The sequence below is a fragment of the Corapipo altera genome, unplaced genomic scaffold (assembly GCF_003945725.1).
Source record: "Corapipo altera isolate COAL_440 unplaced genomic scaffold, ASM394572v1 45, whole genome shotgun sequence".
NCBI lineage: Eukaryota > Metazoa > Chordata > Aves > Passeriformes > Pipridae > Corapipo > Corapipo altera.
In genome coordinates this window covers 6,834,213-6,856,213 of record NW_020884877.1, presented here as the reverse complement: position 1 = coordinate 6,856,213, position 22,001 = coordinate 6,834,213, and the positions used below count along the sequence as shown (strand labels likewise).

The 22,001-nt window shown below is 38.9% G+C and overlaps 1 protein-coding gene across 3 annotated transcripts in view; it reads right to left on the bottom strand.

The window, feature by feature from the left end:
* The window catches only part of SPATS2L (spermatogenesis associated serine rich 2 like), an 81,385-nt gene that overhangs the window by 6,739 nt on the left and 52,645 nt on the right, over positions 1–22,001 (bottom strand). For all 3 annotated transcript variants that reach the window (XM_027636579.1, XM_027636577.1, XM_027636578.1), the window contains exons 4-9: positions 21,493–21,542; positions 20,268–20,505; positions 15,330–15,530; positions 14,762–14,897; positions 3,732–3,790; positions 281–390 (exon numbers count right to left, since the gene is read on the bottom strand). In XM_027636579.1, coding sequence (XP_027492380.1) covers positions 281–390; positions 3,732–3,790; positions 14,762–14,897; positions 15,330–15,530; positions 20,268–20,505; positions 21,493–21,542 — 794 coding nt within the window. The remainder of the gene's footprint in view (positions 1–280; positions 391–3,731; positions 3,791–14,761; positions 14,898–15,329; positions 15,531–20,267; positions 20,506–21,492; positions 21,543–22,001) is intronic.

Sequence of the window (22,001 nt, the reverse complement as noted above, 5' to 3'; positions counted from 1 at the left end):
GAAGCTATCAGGTTTACTTGTTAACTGAGTCTTACAAATGATACACAAACAGCAAAACTCCCCACTGCTACACTGATGAGATAGCTTACATTCCTCTGTACATCATCTGTACACTGCCCAGAGGTGCTATAATGCTTTAAGAAGCTATGCTTTCCACATGGAAAGCTAGTTACCCGTTGGCCTATAGCAGGACTGAACAGCCTGGGCATGTTAACATGACAGCTCTTTCTTGGCAGTTCTGCAAACAGCTAAAATACCTAAGCAGAAATAAATGCCTGACCTTAATTTCAGCCCTGAGTTCAGACAGTTGTGCTTCAGCCATCTGACTGGCGAGGTCTGTCAGTCTCTTCAGCTCCTCAGCTTTCTTCTGCCGAGCAGTCAGGATTTCCACTGCCAAATACCAATAGTCAGTCATTAATGCCAGGAAGGTAAACTGCTCTGGAATTTATCAGTCTTTAGGCATTAACACTGTACATCACATGTGAGACAAATACACGGACCCTTGACTTCAACTGGACTTCCAATATGCAGCTTGCACAGATTAAGTCAATCAGCATATTTAACTGAATTGCCTGATGTTGAAAAAGACCTGAAAACGGGATAGCTGTTGGAAAATCAAAGTTAAACCAATCCTTCAACATTTAGACAAACAGGGGTAAAGACATATTGCTTTGAGTTTTCCAGTGCTTTAGTTTTAATCACAAAATCAGGGAGTCTTCCACGGAGACATGGAAAGAAGCATTACATTGAGTCACCAGCCTGTTTCTGAAGACAGGCTATATTTTATCTACACAGGGCTATTTCACTTCCTTTGTATACAGTTTACATTAAAATCACTGGCATCGCAATTTTGCTTTCACACGCAGAATATACACACAGTTGCCATTTCAACTGCAAAGCAGTATTGAAGGTCAACGGTCTTTATGAAAAAGTACTAAATATTCTTTACTGCCTGTCTTGTATATTTTATATAAGGAAGAGGTGAACAGTTATATTCTTATAGGGAAAGATTAACCATGAACCACAAAGTAATGATCTAGTAACATACAAGATAATAAGATAATACCACATTACAATTTTGGTGGAAAATGAAATATATGCAAACTCTATGACCTACATGGTGACTCAGTGTAAAAGCAACAATTGATTAACTGGCTGTTGGGATCAGTACTTATGGCAGAGAGGAAATACAGCACTTAAACATAAAATAAAAACAATCATAGTCCTTTGCCTAGACCTTACACATACAGTCAGGGTGAGCAGTAGTTGTAAACTATCCTAAGGCAACAGACTCCATTACAGCTGTGGAGATTTTGGCTGCTTTGCCTTCTTTTGCCACAAATTTCTACAGCAGACTTGGCAAGTCATGTAATCAGCTTACACTTTGTAATGCCATTTTTAAGGTTGGAATTAATGATATCTCACAGACAGCTTGTTTCTCAACCCATTATCATTTATTTAACCAGATGGCACTTTCTTTTTAAAGTACCATAGAATCTTAAATAGTTTGGGTTGGAAGGGACCTTTAAAGGTCTCTAGTCCAACCCCCCTGCAATGAGCGTGGACATCTTGAACAGACTGGGTTGCTCAGAGCCTGACCTTGAACATTTCCAAGGATGAGGCATCTCCCACCCCTCTGGGAAACCTGTTCCAGTGTTTCACTGAGTACAACATGGTCCAGTAGGCACAGGGAGACTCAGCCCTTTTGGCAAATCTGTGCCTACATTATTACTTACGCTAAGACCAGGTGTGTATCTATCTCTCTAGATGATCTTTTAATTTTGTTTTTGTGGAATACAGTCTACAAGAATAAGAAACTTTTATCAGGTTAAATGAACCAGTTTACTAGCTGGTTTCCTTTGTCCAAGAGTTCTGATTTATTGCTTATTCTAGGTAATACTAATATTGTTCCTCCCCAAGATTAGCATCCTCTTTGCTGAAGTGACTGCCCAAAACATGATCTCATCTGATAGTGGCACTCATCTCCACGAGGTGCCAGCCAAATACCCATTTTTTAAAAAAACTGAAATGATCATATTTGGAATTTTTCCTAGCATTGACAGTAAGATTACCCACTGTAAAACAGTCCTCCAGTGCAGCAAAGAGGTATGAAAATATATAATATCATTTATATCTTGGTTTGCATGTTACAGTCCTACAACAACTTTCTGCCTAAGTTTTTGAAGGCACTTTACAGCCTACAACAGCCTTGAGAAACAGCAGAAACTACACTGTTAGAAACAGGTACAGAGGCCATCCACTCTTATGCATGGAGCTGGCATGAAAACAGGGAAACAGAACATGCCATGTGCAAATGCAGCACTTTGCATGCCTGTAGATAAGAATTAGGTTTACTTTCTACAAAAATTACTATTAAACCTGGCCAAGATTAATGAAAGGGCCCTATAATACCATCATCCCTGGACCGTGGATTTCCAAAATGTGGTTTTGTTTATGCATTTAGGGGTTAGATCCTCGTCTGCTGATCAATGGGAATTCTCCCATTGGTTTTCCTGAGAGTGAGTGCATGCCCTGTAGCTGATTATGGCTATCTGGTCTCTGCAGGCAACCAAAAAGTTGCTGATATGTATCCATCCACAATTCCTCCCCAGAATAACAATGAAGTTCAAATCCACATCTATCTCATGTTATTCCTAGAAAAATTACCATATGAAATTCAAGACACAAACTAATGCTAATCTTTGCTGTAACAACTCTTACCTTTTAATTTCCACAGATACACAGCTGCAAGAGACTTAGGTAGCATCAGAGAGGATTTAGAATATTTTTTTAAAATAAAAATTTAACTAGTATATACTTGTAAACTAAGTGAGAGTTCTAAATGCAAATGAAGCATTCAAGAATGTTACCTGTATTTGTGACCCTCCTTGGAAGGTCTTTAAATTCACAGATCAATAAAAGGATTGTATGCATACATAGCAGTCATATTTTCATCTGCCAGACAAAGTATCATTCTAACAATGCTTTGGTTACTCTTTAGTTTCTTGTTTAGCAATCCTTATTGAAACTCTTGATTACTGGGGGTAAATACAAATACCATATACGAGATGGAATATAAACAGATATCGTGGTACCATGTGGTATACATGGCTCATCTTGCCTTTTTTTTTTTTCCCAAATCAGAATGTAAATACATGAAAATCTATGCAAAAAACAGAGACAACATGAAAGCATGGAATCAGATCAACTCCCACAGATTATTAAGAAAACAGATTGCAGTAAACATATGTTTTTTGATTTTTTAAATTGTTCTAATTCATAAGCTTGATTACTATCCTTTAAAGCTATGCAAGGCCACACAATAACATATGCCTCATGTAACTTCCAGTATTCTAATTCATATATGTAATATAAGCAAGCAAACAGTGATTGAAAAATGAAAATGAAGTAATCAACAAACCATAGAAATGAGGAAAAAAAAAGGAGTGGTCAAAAAGCTCTGGTAGATAAGCAGAAGGAATAAATAATTTAAATCTTACTTCATATGAACTCTTAGTTCACCTTAATTTCATAATACTGAAACTTTGATGCATAATCCCTATAGACAGGAACTACCCTGGAACACCAAAGCCTTATTTGACTGTATATACACACAATGAAAGATGGGGGAATGCTGCTAATCAAATTTATGTACTGTGTAATTTTCTGCCAAACAAAACAACTGTTCCCATGGCTATTCCAAAAGTTCCCTGTGTATTTTTTTTACTTACTGGCTTCTTCTTTAACTTTATCAATTTCTGCCATTAATGACACTTCTTTGTCTACGATGCTAAAAAAGGAAAAAAAGAAAGAAAAAAACCATAATTTAATCCATGCTAGGACTCCATCAAAATCAAAAGCTGTAACTACACATACACTTCAGACCTTAATTATGGGCAGTTTTGAAATGGATAAGATTTAAAAAATTGAAACTGAAGAAACATCTAGGTAAGCTGACTACAAAAAGATTAGTGATGATCAGTGTATGCTGATTTACACAAACATCTCACTGGCTTGCTCACGTGTCTGCACAGATGTGGAAGTCACTCTGATTTACCTCTTCAGCACTGTCTCAGCACAGAAACCCTCAAATGACCAAGCAGTCTGTTTCCTAATTAAGCCACATGCACCATTGCTGCTACCCAACTTAATGCAGCACAATAATAAGAATAAAATACCATTAAAGATGTGTGGAAAGTGGTCCTTCTCTTCCTTAAATAGAGATATTTTTGCAAAATACGTCAGGGCAAACAAGAAAATGGTTTGTGATGTAAACAAGCATTAGAGTACCTTCATATTAGAGGTCAGCTTCCTGAAGGTTCAACTTTTACCTGGCTTTCCCTAAGGAATTGTGTGCTTCTCCTTTCACAAACCTCTGGTGCACAAACCCTGACAGTGCTTTTAAGCTGTCAAAGTGCAAACTGATCAGGTGGGTCTGCTGAGAGCAGACAGTAGTTCTGGTAAATGAACATCATGAACCCAGAGACACTTTTCAGTAAGACAACACCACTGCAGAATGCTCTCCAGTGGACAGTGCTCTGGTGTGCCATTCCACTTTCCCCTAACTAGTTCCCCTCTTAAAGTTAAGTTTACATTTAATAAACACCCCCAATACTAATGTTTATGTTTGCATAAGTGAGTAAATGCAAGCAGCTTGTGGAGGGGAGAAATTGCAAAAAGTAGGTCAAATACCAGGAGTACATCTAGGCATGCACTCAAGGGAAGAGTGGAGTTCTCAACCCTTTTAGTAAAACCATCCTTAAACACAAGCTTTTGTATGCAGTGAAGACACTGAGTTACATATGAACCAGCTTCTACTGAAGAAAGACATTATGGAAAATTCAAACTCAAAACATTTTTCTAGAACATCCTTTGCAAGAAAGGCAAAATCCTATACAGTTCAGTGGTCAGTAAACAAAGACAGAAGCCTTAAAGAGTACAGAAGAACTGACAGGTCCTTAACTAAAACAGGGAAAGATTGGTGAGCAGGCAGCGTGGGGAACACAGGGCAAACACACAGCTGACAACCAAAAATTTACCAGCTAGAATGTGTTCAAGTGCCACGGCATGCTTCCTTGAAATCTTCCCATAAATTAACCAAGCTCATACAGGAGCTTTGCAGCTCTGCAGAGTCTCACCCCTGGGTTTTCCCAGCCTACCATGTCACCTCTAGAGGAGGAGACCTTTACACTGCCTCTCAACAGCCAACAAGAGGGACAGAAGCAGGTTTTGGCTGATGGCAAAGAATGCAGCAAGACAATAAAATTGCAGTGTAACACATTTTTGTTTCATACATAAGAACAAGACCAAAAATATTGTTTTGGCCTGCCAGATCAATTTAGTGTGACGTACACACCAGAGGAAATAAAACAGCAGGGTTTTTTATGGTAGAGCAAATCTTAAAATGAAAGGACACACTTGTTCCAGTTGGCACTCAATATTCTCCAGGCATAAGCATTAAACTTGAACTCCAAATAAGCAGGTGATGATTCCAGCTTGCTCATCTAAATAGTGATAGCTTTTCAGAATTAATCTATTTTCAATTAGCTTGTGTAACTACATGGTATAATAAACTTCCTTGGCTTTCACAGCAGGTGGCTGAAATGAGTCTTTTAAGTTCTTACCTATTTCTACCCTCCACAAAGAGAGTTTAATGATCTTTAGTATTTTCCCTTAAGTTAAAAGTCCACATATTTTTGCTTTTTCTGTCTCTGTTACAAAAGTGCCTTCCCAGTACGCTACACATGTTATATAAACAAACTTTTGTCTGGAAAAAATATTCACTCAACAAGGTCACAACAGCAGAGCTCATCAGAAGTGTGTTTTAGTGCAGTTCATTCCATGACTGCCCTCTCTGAACTCTAACAGCAGATCCTTACTAAACTGCTTGGCCAATAGCATTTTATTTTGATGCCAAATAAAACCACTTTTAATACCAGAATGGGAACAAGGCCATAGCAGTCCTTTATATTTTATAGTCATATCTCTTCTGTTACTAGACAGAAAAAACGTTTGGTACCTTTGTCAATGTGAGAATAATTAATGAAATAAACTAAGTTTCTTTAACAGACAGATCTTCATGAGGTTTCCCTTCCCTGAAGACAATGCAGTTGCACTAATTTCTACCAGCCAACAGTATGCAACCTCTCTCTCTTTAAAGGAAAGGAACATACTAATTCTCATCTGGAAGTGCACAACCACCTTTCTCACCTTGGAATTCATAAATTACCATATGTCATATATGGGGAACGTTAATGTTTCCTTGTGACAAACACACAACTCAGCACCACTTCTGTCTCCAATTGTACCTGAATCCATGCCCTAATCACGAGCCCACAGGTTCCCCTGCTGTAGTAGACCAAATAATGGGACTCAAATCCCCTCTCCCATGGACCGGACTCAAGAGCAGATCTGAATCAATTGAGTCTTGTACTCCATGACTGATGCTGGAGCCAAAACAGAGTAACACTACTACCTCTTTCTTTTCTGTCTCCTTTCACTGCACCTCTCTCCTGAAAGGGCTGATTCTGTCCTTTTCTTATCCGTCACTTTTGCAGGATCAGGACCTGGGTACCAAACTCTAGCTGCCAGCATCATAACACTGTTCACTGCAGGCGAGGATCTGCAGTTTGGAGCACAGGATTTAGCAAATTTTGAGGTGGGAAGGGAGACAATTTTCTTGAAGGGACACAGCAAGGCAGAGGCTTAACATAGAGGACACAGCTGGTGCTTATGCCGTAGGGATATGAGATGCAGCAGGAGAAATAGCAGCTCTCTAGAAATCATTTTGCTTGATTCCGAAGGCAAGAACATAATTCTATTCCTGGTCAAATGGACAGTAGTCATGCCTTGGCCTTACACAGGCAGGCAGAATTCACACTAGTATACAATGGCTAAAGAGCTGCAAATGCCAAACTACAGTGAGTTGCTGGCACAGCAATCGTAGGGGTAAATTATGCTGACAGCTGCCTCATTTCACAATTTCATACTCAGAATAATTTCTGAATTTGTTCTGACATTAGTGGAAACAAATTAATCTTCCTCTAGTTTACTGCATGAAATTTAGTGTTTGCACAGTGAAAAAGAAAATACACTTTCAGTCAGCTGCAATACCTCAAAATCCCACTAAAATGATTAAAGTTATCAGTGCCTCTTCAGAAAAGCTGTATCAGATTGCCAGGCTGGCTGATTTATAGCTTTACTGATGAGAATCACAAGGGTTCCAGATGACCAGAATCTTCTCCTTCCTTCTGCCTCTTCCAGGCATTATTAGAAACCTATTGTGCCTGAAGAGATGGGGAAATAAAAAGATCAAGCTGACATGGAGGCAAACATGCTGACACAGCTCACAAAGGTAAGCCCCAACTGCACAGCACAGAGCTTACTGATAAGTGTAACTCCAATGAGTCCTTTCAAAACCCTGTCAACCTCCTCCAAATGCCAATCTTTTCCTTGAGGTGTTCAATAAGCTTCAGTTTCCCTTGAACCAGCTTTGTGCACAGTTGGAGAATGACTGTTGTTTTGGAGACTCAGCAAGACAGTGTCAGTTGTGGCATCTGAACAACTCCAGCAGGGCTCTTCATCTGGAAGGGGGAAAGAGATATTTTTTCATGGGCATCCTCTGGGGTCTGGTTCACCAGGAGAGCTGCTGGAACACTGAGGTACAGTTGAAGCCCTTTTTTCAGGAGGAAGGGAGTTAGTTGTGGGACACTGCTGGAGTTTGACAGCTCAGGCTTCAAACACCCTTCTCCAGTGACATTGCTCTGTCAACACTTTGGAAAAGACTCCAGTAGCTCCTTAAAGTTGTGCAGATTGACAAGCTTCTGACAAACTCAAGCAAGTTTGAGGGATGTTAGTACTGTTACTGTCTCTGCTATATTTGAGCTGAGATTACAGGCAAATTCATGGGACAGTCCTGATAAGCTCCACATTGGTCTTTAAGTATTATGCCTTATTTCCTGCACAGATTTCCCTTCTAACATGAACATATTTGGCCCACAAGCAGGGTGAAAAGACAACTGATAAGAACCTCTAAGCCAACTGTGTATTTCACAAAAGAATCCTGCACCTCAATCCCTGAACTGTCCCTGTCAAACTTTCAGTACAAGGAACTAGAATGATGTGATGAGACTGTAAATATAATGCCTAATCACCTGTAATGGATGATTACAAGCTTTACAGGATTACTGAGTAGCCATGCTACTTTGTAATTGGAGAAATTATACAAGTTTTCTTTATATTAATAAACCTGTAGGAAAGGCTGTTACATTATATATCTTGCAATGTTTCAGTAAATTATATTCTTCCAGTATTAGCTCAATATTATTTAAATGTTCACAATGCTGGAAGGTTATTAATTGATCACCATAGTAGCATATGTACAATGTTTACACAGCAAGCATTGATCATTCTGATCACTAATACAGTGTGACAATAAGAAGATTAAAAAAAAGACATGATAAATCAATGTCACTGAAATCCCTCCCTCTGCAGTGTACCACCTAGTAGAACTGAAAATGCCCAAAGGCTTTTAGTTATTCAAGTTTATTTTGTGTTTATTTGTGTTATCTGTCTTCACTAACATTGTTCTCTTTAGCAGCCAGCTCGCACAGTGGGGTCTGGTAAACCCACCATAATTAAAGGTCTATTTGCAATTTTCTTTTAAGACCTCTTTACAAACTAGAAACTTAGTGCCTGATCAGAAAAACCGAAACATTTAAGCTGAAAACTGGCATGGAAAATCTTTTCCAGAAAGAACATTTCTAAATTTTATTTATTTAGAATTGAAGGCATCACCTTGGGATTTGGCAGTGTCTTAAACAATTTTGAGTATGAGCTGCACCATGGTTTGTTAGCATCCTGCGAATTTTCACGTAAATTTGTAAAGTATTTCTTTCCTATTTGAGTCTCAGTTCTGATCTGACTACTGAGGTATCTGAATACCTTACTGGTTTTATACATTTTATCCTAAGCACATTCTGGCAAGGCAGAAGATGGTGGTTGAGCTTTGCTACAGAGAAGAGGTAACTTTCCCAAAAGCACCTTGGAAAGAGGCCACAAAGAGAGAAGAAGAGTCTGGTTCTTTGGTCTAATGTCTGTTGAAATTTTTCAAGGTAATTATTTCCTTCTTGTGTTTAGTTTATGTCTGGCAACAATGACATGCACAAAAGCAACAGTCTACCTTCATGGTCCCAATAAACATGTGTTCTTGTATTATACTGAGGATGACAAACACACCTATGAACGACTGGGAGGGAAGAGGGGAGACACAAGGCCATCAAGTATGAGCAATAGGTTAAGAGACTGTAATCCACTTCTGGATCTCACCTCTGTAATCTATTTTCACAAATTTGGTAAAAAAATACAGAGATGAAGCAAGTAACTGTAAAAGACAAAGGGGCCACAAAGGGGACATTACGTATCTCATCGAAACCTAACTCCCCTCATTTCATGAACTCTGCTCCTTCTCTCCACTGATGCACAGCAGAGGTGATCCCAGACTGCTGGAGGTCGTGAGAAGAGTGTAAGCACAAGCCCCTCTCCCAGCGCTGCAGCTCTGCAGGGAAGTACCTGGTCTGAGGCCAGAGCTGTTGGATCAGGTTCTCTCACATCCCCCAAGCAGCAGGGACAGGGCCCAGGGGTCTTGGTCAAAGCAGTGGTCTTTCAAGGTACCTGAAAACCCAGCAGGGCCCAAGGACACCTAAATGCCAGGATGCTGTTTTTTCCTTCTCTGCACTGGCAAAGTTAAGGACTAGATTGTGTGACTGACGGGCAAACAAATATCACAACAAATTGCAAGAGGATTTGAAAATCTGTACTTTAGAAGCATAAGGACTACCAAAGGCCAGCAGTCACACAGACAGAAAGCTCATAAGGAAGGATTCTGAAAATGCAGAGAGAAACAGCACAGGAAGTCTGTTCACTGTAAAGCAATACTAGTCCTGGCCTTTCCAGGCATCTGCCCATGCTCCAAACTACCACGTCACTAACACAAACAGTCAGGGCTATGGGCAACAGAGTTGCCCATAACTCAAATCTTTAGAGTTTGTCAAGTAGGGGTCCCAGAAAAGGGGTGACTGTGTTCACTCACTGCTCTGCAATGGTGACCACTGCTCACCACCCTGCACCAAGTTAGTACAGACACAGTTATTTTCTTTTAAATTACTTCTTCCCCTATTCAACCACTTCTCTGCTTTGACTTAGAAAATAATACTAAAACTGCTTAATTTTACCCGAACATGCAGCACATGCTTTTTAGTTGTTCCCTGAATCTATTTTAATATATTTTTAAATTGTTGGTACTGCCGAACTCCATCTTCCCAGCACTATGTCAGAATGAATTTTTTATCCAGCCTATGGTGGAGCATTCAAGTGCTTTTCTTCACTCCAAAAAATCAACTGTGTTGGTTTTCATGCTCTTTAAAAAGTATTGGACATAACAATGTGTTTGAGATGCAAAGAGTAGAGAAACTTGAATTTACGTGGTTCAGTTCTGCATTCAGTGTAATGAAACCTGGTTCCTACTATTTCTACAGACTATTTTCTGTTCATGGCAGACCATGTGGGCAAGTAGCAGATGTTTCCTTTTAGTTTTCCATATGACTGTGTGAATGCCCAATATGTGAAAATTATTTTCTGGCAAGGGGTCTTACGGGGAACTCTGGCTCCTTTTGTGCTCTACACATTTCACTCAGATTTCCTGGGGCTCTCCTTTTATCCTCAGGATGGTTATTCAGTCTCTTGGTGGAAAAGTGAGAACACAATTATAGCATGCAGGTTTTAAGCTTGGCAACAAATGTCTCAAGTGCACTCTAGTGAGAGGGGAGTTCAATTAGCTTTTCTGACCTACCCCTGCAACTTAAGAACTATTTGGTAATCTTCTTTTCTGTGCTCTACACTATTGTGAGACACGACTATGCTCTGACATATTTTACATTCAATATTAAGAGGAGCAGCTTATGTTCTCACTCACACAAAGGTATTCCTGAAAATCATACAGTAAAGCTGAATGCAACGAGGAGAAATGCTGGTTCAAGGAGTACTGTCAGGACAATCTTACTCATAACTTTCAGGCACATGTGGGCTTTAGACACACTGCCCTTCAGTTTGCTTTGCTCAGTGCTCTCATAACCTTGTCATAGAAAGTCCAGCAAGAAGGGGTGACGACAGTGCCAGATCACAGCAGAAGCACAATCCACATGACACTGTGAAAGACTTCTTGTGAGGCAAAGTGCCCTGCCTGAACCAGCCCATGGACTGTAAAATGCTCTGGTGCCTTCTGGCGTGAAAAGCACTGTACAAAACCAAGTTGTTATCACTTATTCTGAGCACATGGAGAACTACTCCAGTTGGTAGGAACTTCTGGGAGGCTCTTTAAGAAAGAGAAAAGTGATCTCACTGCAGTGTTTTTAAATAAGCATCTTTCTGGGACTGTTATTTGCTCCATTTTGTTAAAAAGTTAAAACGGAAGCAAGCATTGCATTTTTTTCCCCAAGCTTTTACAGGTGTTCACAGCACATCTGCTCCCTAGCACTGCTTTTTTAGATTGTGGGAGGGTCTGCTGCACTGTTTTGCCAGAGAGGTGACTTTTTAAATAGCAGCACAGTAGTGATTGAACGTGTTCAGGAGTAACTTCCCTTCACTTGTTAGGTCAAGCTGTGAAATACTCAGCCAGAGAGGGACACGGATTTCCACTGACAACTATCACTCAACAGTTTCTGCTGCAAAAAAAGTAAAGTTTTTGTGAGTCTTTCTGCTGAAGCTTTCAGGACACACATGCTATTCATTTATCTCCATAATAATGGTTTCACATACTGTCTGGAGGTAGGAGGAAGATATGTGATACTGTCTTTGCATAATTCATTCTTTCTGTGATCAGTAAAATCATGAAAAGATTTTAAAAAACCAAAACAGACTATCAAAAAATTAAAAATATTACTGACTCTTGCAATTCAGTTTTGATTCTGACCTCGATTGTAAATGCAAGAAAGGACACAAAACCAGTCTTTTATCGTATTACCAAAGGAAGAAAAATAAACTCAAAAGAGACAACAAAGTAGTATGTGTTTCAGCATTCAGCTGCAATGCAAGATTAAAGCTTCTGACTTCATTCAGCTTCATTAAAACCCCTTAGGGGGTGACAGCAGTGTTAAGCTCCCATCTATGTTACGGTATTGAGCCCACTCAAATATTCCTGGCAGTTCTGAACATGGACAGCATTTAGTGGCTGTTCTATGTTTATCTGCTGTACATCTCAACCAGTCTGCACTCCAGCAGCAACTGGAGAAGAACTTGGAAAAAGCTTTGGAATCACTATCATAATGGAGACGTGATATCACGCCCTTGCTTTTGGTCACTCCACAGTCCTCTGGGAGCAACAGTTTAGCTGAATTGCTTAATTTTCCTTGATAGGCAAGTTGACTGTGTCACAGAGAATTCCTACACCCAAGAAGGGTGATAAATATGCAAGAGGCTGTGTGCTCATTTAATACTTTATCCTCCTGCTACCACTAGTCATGTTTTGTTCAACTCTGAAGCAAGGAAATTGCCATGTAAATAACACACACTGAACCATCCAGCCCAGGAATATGATGGGTTCATTGTATGAGGTCTGAAGCTGTATGTATCAATGGTTCTGCTGATTTCTACACAAATCCAGTAAATCTACAGCAGTTGGTAGCAAGTTTTCCTAAACAAGGCACTGAAGACAGCTATGCCCATCTTTCTCAGCATTTAGGCCACAAGGTCATAGGAAATATCACAAAACTCTTTTTAACTTCAGCAAAGAAGGTGTAAAGTCATGCATTTTACTGTTTAAACCAAAATTCCCCTTCATTCATTTGAAGAAAAACCTAAATATTAGGTTTATGAGCTGCCAAAAGCAATATAGCCAGCACTGAGATTTCCATAAACATATGCTGACATTATACTGTCCTTGTTGCAATGTTATGCTACGTGCGTGAAATTGCTTTGCAAGGCACAAATATTCAGAGCACAGATCTCTTACAGATCTATTCTAGAGCTTCTAGCTTCAATAATTTAGGCACTAAAGCTGGTAGGAGGCAAAATTAAATGAAGCCTATTCAAAAGTTTTCCAGGCTATTTTCATCATTAAGTACTTGCATTTACATACTCTTTTGGGGTAACTTTGTCTTTTCCTCTATTAAGTAAAACATTTTAGCATGAGGCAATATACTTCAGTGCTTTTCAAGCTAAAACATGAATAATGAAGAATTTCAGTTCTGAATTTACTACCCCTTGCATTTTTAGGTCAAGTCAGAGTTCTAAGCCTGTTCCATGACCAGAACAATTGCTTGAAGACTGAATTAACTGTTACTGCCTGCAACCAACGTTAGACATGTGACACTATATATTTTTAATACTGCTACCAAAAAAAAATAAATAAGAGTGTGGACTATACAGCAAATGAGATCCAACGATGAATTTACTCAGAGAAAAGGTCCCCTTTGAGAACTACCAAAAAAAGGTGCAAGGGGTTAATGAATTAAACTTTTATATTGCAGCAATCTAATTACTACATTTAAGTTCACAAGCAAACATCACTATACTGGGTCCAGAGCAATCCTGACAACATTACACAGTTTAGTTCAACTGGTGATCACAGTTTGTGTTTGCTGGAGTACAGGGACAGAAACAAAGCTCTCCTTGCTATACAATAAGTACATGGTCAGCTCAGTGAAACAGAATTTTCCCCAAAATTAGCTCAGTAGCACTTGGATTTTCTGCCCATACAGAAGTGGAGCTCCAGTGGCACTGAAGTCACTTCTGATGCATCACTGGAAACAATGAATACACCAGTAAAGTCCAGAGTTAAACTTCTTCCAATAGTACAGCACTTTGATATATGCTCATACGAAAACTGACAAATACTGTGGATGAATTAAAAGGGAAAGGTTTTTGTATTCTTCTGTGATTTGTAACCAAATATTGCACATTTTAACATGATTTCTTCTGTTTACTGCAACTGTCTAATACACAGGTTTTATATGACATCTATGCTTAACCAAGGTCAAGTAAAACTCAAAGCAGAAAATATTTTTCTATGACAAGAACATACAAAATATGCAACTTGCTACTACAGCAATTATTTCTGCTATAAATTTTCGAAAGGCATAGATATATACACATTGAAGGTCATGAGTAATCAAAATTACAATGGAATAAATAGATTAAAGACATAAAAGCGTGAAGAAAAAGAATGAACTAAAAATGAGAATTGGAAATGAAATGATGAATGGGAAAGTTAGAAGAAACTATGTGGGAAAGAAAAAAACAATGGTGGATAAGAACCAAAGATGATGGGACGTGAAGAGACAGTAAAGGACTGTCTGCCAAAGAAGATAAGATCAAAGAAACAGTATAGAAAGATGAGATTTAAAGAAGGTAAAAGAGACTTCAGAAAATCCTACAGACAGGATATTTAGAACTGCTTTCATTTGCTCAGGTATGCTGCCACTGGACTTGATACAAAAGAATTAGGTCAAGATGGATCATCTAGGGCAAAAAAACCCAGTGATTTTTTTTGAAGAACTTTATGCATGCAAGCAACCACACACTTATGCATATATTACTTCCTGGTTGGTGAGGAGTGTCACTTAATGGCACCATGTATTTTTTTTTTTTTGCAATCAAATGCTGCAAGCAAAGAGGGTGTAAGTGACCCCTCCCCACTAATGCCAGTGCCCTAATTAGCCCCTTTTCTTGGGTGGTGCTGATGGATCTCTGAAGCTGATTTACCTACCAGCTGTGCAATTCTGCAAAAGCAGCTTTGATCTTCTTCACTGAATTATCCACTTCCTCTTTGATCATCACACGGTATCTGGTTAGAGAAACAGTGCAACGCTGCAAGTCTTTTACTGATTTTTCAATGTTTGGCCCTAAAATAGAAAATCAAAATTGCACAAAAGTCAGAAAGCTGGCTTTGGCTTTTCTGAATGAGGGGGCAGGAATAGTTCAAAGTGTTATTTGCCCAGATTAGGATGAAGTGGTTATCCTCCTGAAGTCCATAAATCCAACTATTCCATAGTCCTTCCCTGGTGCTCTTCAGTTTCTAAATGCTTGCTCAAATTCATCACCCCAAACAAATAAATATTATAAAGGCACTTTTAGTTAGAATTACTTATTTCAAATTTCATTTAATATAATGTTAAATAGCCCATAAATTGTTCTACTCATTTTTCTTATGCTGAACATGATTCTGCCCTCACTTTCCAACACATCATCCTCACATACGTGAATTCCCATTTTTTTGCCTAAAGGCCTCAGCTCTCTTACCATGTCAGAACATAGCAACCAGAGATTCAATTTACCTCTTTTTTTAACTGAATCATCTGTCTTTGTTTCAAGTTGGGTTGTAGCATTGGATGATTTAACTGAGGAAGATTTTGACTTTGGCCTGCCTAGGTTACACTGGAGTTGAACTGATGACTGAAGAGGCTCATGCTGTTCTACTCCATTCATATTCTTTGGGTTTAATTCCACAGATAATCTCTGGCATTCTCGTTCTCTGTCTGCAAGAAAACATTAAGGATGAAAAAAGGGAGTTATAAGATTAGGAAAGATATGAAGCCTTATTGTTAGGGCAGAATGACTTTATGCCTAAACACTGGAAAAATCAAAGGTGTTTTCACTGGCACACATTCTACAGGACCTCAGACAGCCATCACAACAATGAAATTGTTTTGGTTATTAAACACTAATTGGAACACTTCTATGTTTCAAAAGTCTAAAAAAGAAAAACTCATTTAAAAAAATCAACTCTTTCATGATATCAAAAAATATCTCATAACATAAAAAGTAAATTATCAATTATAATTTTAGCCTGGATATTTGAGAACAGAACTAGAGAGGAAGTCTGCTATGGAAAGCAGGAGACTTTAATGTTGATATATATATATATATATATATTTATATATCTCTATATCTCACATACCAAAAAATGTTCCTCATTTTATCAGAATTTTAAAAGCACTGATGAAACATTCCTACCTGAAATACTTACCTTGCCTGATTAAAGATTTCTATCAAAAGCAGCTGCTAAGAGGAACTAAGCAGGAAATGAAACTATGTCAAAGATTAGGTTCCTGGGTTCAACAGCTTCAGAGGGATATGATAACAATGCCTGAGCCTGTTTGGCTGCCACAAGATGACCTGGTTTCCTCTTTCCAAGACTCCAAAAGGATTCAAGATATCAGCATCATGATAGAGGGACAAGTAGCCCAAGAATGACTATGAAAACTGAAAGGTGAGGCCAGCTATTACTGCCACTGTGAATTTTACTTAAGGAAACAAGCACAGAAAATTATTTGTTGCGTTAACTCTTCTTTCTAATCTTTGTATTCACTTTGATGAATGAATGATAGTTTGTTCTGAAGTTGCTCTTTATGCATCACTTTACTCAGCTGATGGTGTGTGGTGTCTGGAGAAAAGGGGTTTGTCAGATTAACAGCTGGATTACAGCCCATGGAGGGAGATTTACACTGAGGGTTACCACATGGATAGCTGCAGCCTATCAACTAGTGACTTCTTTGTCCTGGCTGGGCATTAGGACAGGTGTAAAGTATATCTTAGTTTTCATGGCAATCACATAACACCAGAGGAACAAGGAGGAACATCAGCGCTCAGATTTTAAACCAGCTTTTGTTTAAGGGCTTTAAAAGATGAGTCTGAAAACAGAAAAGGTATCTTACATAAAACAGTAAGAAAACAGTGAAAGAAGTTAAAGAAACCTGTGAATCTGTGCAAGCAAGAAACATCAGTAATGCAGCACTCTGAGCATGCCAAAGGTTCGAGGCAGGTACCAGTCTCACACATAGTGAGGAACTCTCTTCTGAGATAACTGCCATTAGCCCTGCATCTCACACCAATGCAGACAGCTATGATCTATAAAGAATGTTCTTTCTACTGTCAGTTAAGACTGGCCTTGCTAAATAGCTCTAACAGATAGTTAGAAAGAAGCAGACTACCAGCTAACCTACAGAGAAAGGCCAGGGCTTTTGGGTTCTGTCCCGAAGATTAGATCTTCTGGAATTTGTTGTTTAAGTGCAAAATTGTTTTTACTGTATTTAATTAGCAGCTTCGGTACACTTGTCAAGACAAACAACAAATCTGACAGCTTTTTGCCTAAAGAAACTCATCTACAACAATGATACTCTAAAAACTTTTCAATCATCTTTTGTCTCCAATATACTTTGACACTGTTTCTTGCAAAATGACACATGAGCAACTTTAAAACCCATCAGCCAGATGACCAACATAGACTAGCAAGCAATGATTTGGTATGCTGCAACTAGACTTCCAAATTTGACTGAAGACAATCAACAGAATGAAAAATACCTTAAGAAAGTCTGCATCAAATCTCTGAAGACTTGGGCCAGCTAAGAAACACGTGTAACGAAATCTAGGGACAAAGTCTCTTTCAAATACTTGAAAGAGAAGTCAAAGGTTTGGCCAATAGTAGCTACAAGTCAACTGCTGCACGGTTCAGTACACGGAGGTTTGGAACTTCAGCACTAGTCTAATGTGTGACATCCACTGTATTAACACTCAAGTATTACCACACCTGCCAGTAATGGCAGCAGCCCAAATAAACTTGCTTTGAAATCTGCTGAGCTGCCATCTTCAAAATGAGTGGTTTATCTTTTTCTAATAGCTTGCAGTTCAATACCTTTTAAATCAAGTGAACCTCATAGACTGTTTGGCTGAAAGAAGAAAAAAAACACCACACCTCCTGGGATATAAACAGGAAGTTAGAAAGATTCACTCAAAATCTTCCCACGTGAAAAAATAATTTCAAAAAGTAGGAAAGAGATCAGTATCTGATCTGTATCTGGTTTTACCCAGGTGCTGACAAGCAACAGCATGGCAAGGCAGCATTAAATATCCTTCCAGTGCATTCAACACACCTTCTTTACAAGGGAATGTACAGAAAGGGTAACAACAACAAAATACTTCTAAGAAAGATGGAATAATGGCAAGAAACAAGCAGACCTGAACTAAAGGCAATAGCCACATGGTCTCCTCTATCATTTTCTAGCATGGGACACATTATGGAGACACACTCACTACACTGCATCCTCCCTTCTGGTTCCTGAAGTTCCTTCCAAGCAGCCACAATTTTATGGCTCTGAAAGACCTGATCTTACAAACTGAGAGTTGGTACAGGCAAAGCTTCAACCTCATGTTCCTCATGGGGAGGAAGGTATTAAGGGACTGTCAACAGACACCTGACTGTGATCCTTCCAATCTGTGAACTGTCTGAAGGTGACGCTGAAATGATTACAGTAACATTAATTTGACACAAAAGGAATCAAAACAAACAAGCCAGACAAGGACAATACAAAGGAGATTTCAACACAAGAGGGAGCAATATGAAACTGGTGCACTTTGGACTCACTTCAGCATTTCAAACTGCTTTAGAAGAGTCTGTACAACTTGCTCAGAAACCATAAGGGCACAGATGCTGGCCCCTGAAGGATCCTGATCACCTTTCTACTCTATTTAGTTCCACGTATTTCAGCACAAATGTAACAATATGTACATAGGTGGCTTTTGACCTCAAGGAAGTAGCTATTATACTGGCTGTGAAGAAAAGAATGCTACTGCAATTGAAAGTAAAGAAGAAATTCTTTCCTTCTCTCTATTAAACAACTTATTTTACTGTGCAAGAAAAACCTGAATATTAAAGTTTCAGGTTTTCCTTTCTCTCTATTTCCTTTCTTTTGTGCCATTTTTTTTTTTGAAATCCCTCTCTCCCTCTTGTTTTTGAAGCAGAGGATATATATAAAAGTTGAAAAAATCATAAAGCTATGGTCATATCTCATTTGTCACTTGTAAAAGCAAAGAAAAATTTCAAGACACCTTTTGCCCCTTATATGTACAACTAACTCTTCACTGTATCATGTCAAAGAGAAAAAAACCCAGGACTCAATCCCAGTGACAGAAAAAGATCACTAACAGTATGGGTACTCTTCTTGCATTCAGGTCTTTTACCTCCTAGAAAATGCTCCCCATGCATAGACAATTCAGTTTATGTACTTTATTCATGCATGTATCATTTCAAAAAATGCCACTCTAAGAAGTTTCCTTCTTGCAGAATAAGTGGTAAGAATGATTTTAGTATTATGGAAATGCAGAGTCTTCTGGCTTATGAAATATTTTATCTGAAGTAAGTGGGAGTCTTTAGCAAAGGCAAGAAGCGTATCCCTGATCCTTTAAAGTGAGACATCAAATGTTTAGGACAAAATTTCTTGGTAAGTAGTTTTGTTTGCTTGCTATAGGTTGCAGAGTTTTCACTTAATTGACCAGAAGTTGGGACCACCAAAGCAGCCAAGAATTCATGTCAGGACAATTATACATTTGGCACATTCCTTTAAAATGAGATTCAAGAGCTGTATTTGCAACCATGGAAAAAGTGATTCCAAGGAAAGTTCTTTTAATAGTCTCAAATACTGCTTAAGACACAGGAAGAAAATACTAACAGCAGCAATAATCCAGGGCTGTCAGATGTCCGAAATGTAAAGAGCTGAAAAACCACTACCAATACTGACAGCAATTAAATATGAGCTTTATGAACTCGTAGGTAAAAGCTTTCACAGAGCTTCTCCCCCAGAGAAGTGAGGTTTTTTCCCACTGATGTTGCTATAATCATAAGTCTGCATCTACTGTGACCCAGGGGAGAAGAACTGTGTTACTGTTCCCCCCCGTTTCAGAAGTGGTTCCTAGATCCCAGCAGAAACATGCACGTACTAAGAGGCCCTCCCTCTCCTGTTAGGGAAAGCCAGTGGAGATCTACTGTGACTAGCCTATTCAGGGAAGATGAGGAAAAGAAAAATGGAGTAGTTTGGACTGAGCAATAAAGAAATCCAGTAATACGCCATGAGCTCATAATGCTCAGGTATCTTTGCTTCCTATGAGGGACTTAATCCTTCTGTTAACCATTTGACACTCAAGCCATTTTCTAACCCTGCATTCTTATGTATTTCTACCTGTAATACTCTGTATCAGCTGGGGCCCTAATTACACTTTGATTCTTTTGTCTCTAAGTAAAACAACACATTTTGCAAGGTGAATAGTGCCCAGATATAGATCTATTTGCATGACTTTAATAGCTATGAGCATTATTTTGCACAAACACATCTCTCCAACATATTATTCTACTTCAAGGCAATAAAAATACCATGATCTTTATGTAAATGGAGGCTTGGCTATTGCCAGTTAAAAACGTGCCCTCTGTCAGATGAGCTGACCTCTGATTTCTGGACAGTCCTGTGCCGATCCTACAAATCCTGAGCCTTTGTTCTCCAGAGAAGTGGTTTCCAGTTTCTGATTGGCAGAACCACGGCAAGAGTTGTCCTTAGAGCATCCGTTCATATGACAGTCATGTATTCCCTGGGGCTCTTGAGATGCCTTCTCAGGTCCATTCTTGTTTTTAGGATCTTTATTGCCTTGATGCTGTTTAGATTTGCTTCTTTTTCTCCTATTGTTCTAAATGGAGAAATATGGCAACAGAGACATCATTCAATGCAAATCATACAAATTCAAAATACAATCAGTAAATTGTCCACAATCCTAAAATGCCATAAAAGTGACATTGGTGTAATGCAATTTACAGGCCATGATGTAAATACATCAACACATTGCCATACAACACATTGTACTGGTTCATCTGAATATATAAACTGTTTCAAATAAAACCTGAAGCCCCCAACTTAATTTTCCCTGCCCTTCCACCAAAAATACTTGCATTGTAAAACGGTAACAGAGCCTCTGTTAAGATGCTGCTCAAAATGTTGTGCACTTAGAACAAGCAGTTCCTAACCATTCAGGGAACATCCACACAGTAATACAAACAAACCCTTAAAGCATCGCTTTGATCAGGCAGACAATGGTCATGGACATAGGTTGGTCACTGCTACTGTAGCTGTTCCAACCATAAAGAGAAGCCTCCAGGACAGTGACTCACAGGGCAGCCTCCTGCTACAGTTACAGCTTGGAGATACTTCAAGTGTCATATCTGGGATATGATCTTCATGCTTCTGTACCTGACTTGATAATGTTCCTAATGAATGACTCCTAACAGAAGACTTCTATGCACAAGTTATTTTTACACCTGGCAGCAAAAACTCAAGCAACATAAGTGGCTGTGACTATCCAGGATACAGTTGCTTATTTGAAGTGTTTTTGCACATGGGCTGTTTTGGGATTTGTTCTGTACTTGTCCAGGGTCTGGCTCCCACACACATGTACACACATGGGCTGTCCCAGAAACCCTCTCAGAACACTTGGGCTTAGCAAGACAGTGACAGATGAATAGGATTAAAAATAGTACACACATTTGCTTTCATGTACTCTGTTTACACATGTGAATGAAGTCACCTATGCCAGAAAAGGCAAAATACTGGCCAAAATAAAAGCACTACATTCAGGTACAAACAGATCTAAATGCCTTGATGCTCAAGAGCAAGTTCTTACCTTCTTTTTCCCTGTCATATTCCATTCCTTTAGAACCTGAGTTGCACTGCCTAGAGAAAGGAAAGATAAAACATTTGAATAAAAGTTCAGCTATGAAAAAGAAGCGTGTTCAGGAACAGTTTCTAGTCTCCTAGCTGAGTAGCATTTCCATTTGTTGTGAATTCTATTTTATGGGGAGAACAAAATAGGTACTGATGCCTTTCCCCTCCCTAGTTACCTGTTTTGATTACACTACATACAGTGGATGGTCCACTTGGCACTACTGGTTTTTATGGACTTCATTTCACAAATGATTAAGTGTGGGCGTACCTTAAAGCATTAGCATAAGCCTCAGAAAAATCAACACTCAAATCTCTTGCCTGAAAAGGGAAGTATCTCAGCACCCTAGTGTAAACACTGAGTACAAATCAGATAGTCCATCCTGATTCTAGAGCATTTAAAACTTTAAAAAACTCTTGGCATTTTTATCATATATTTTCTATGTGTTACCTGTGGCATTCAGAAGACAT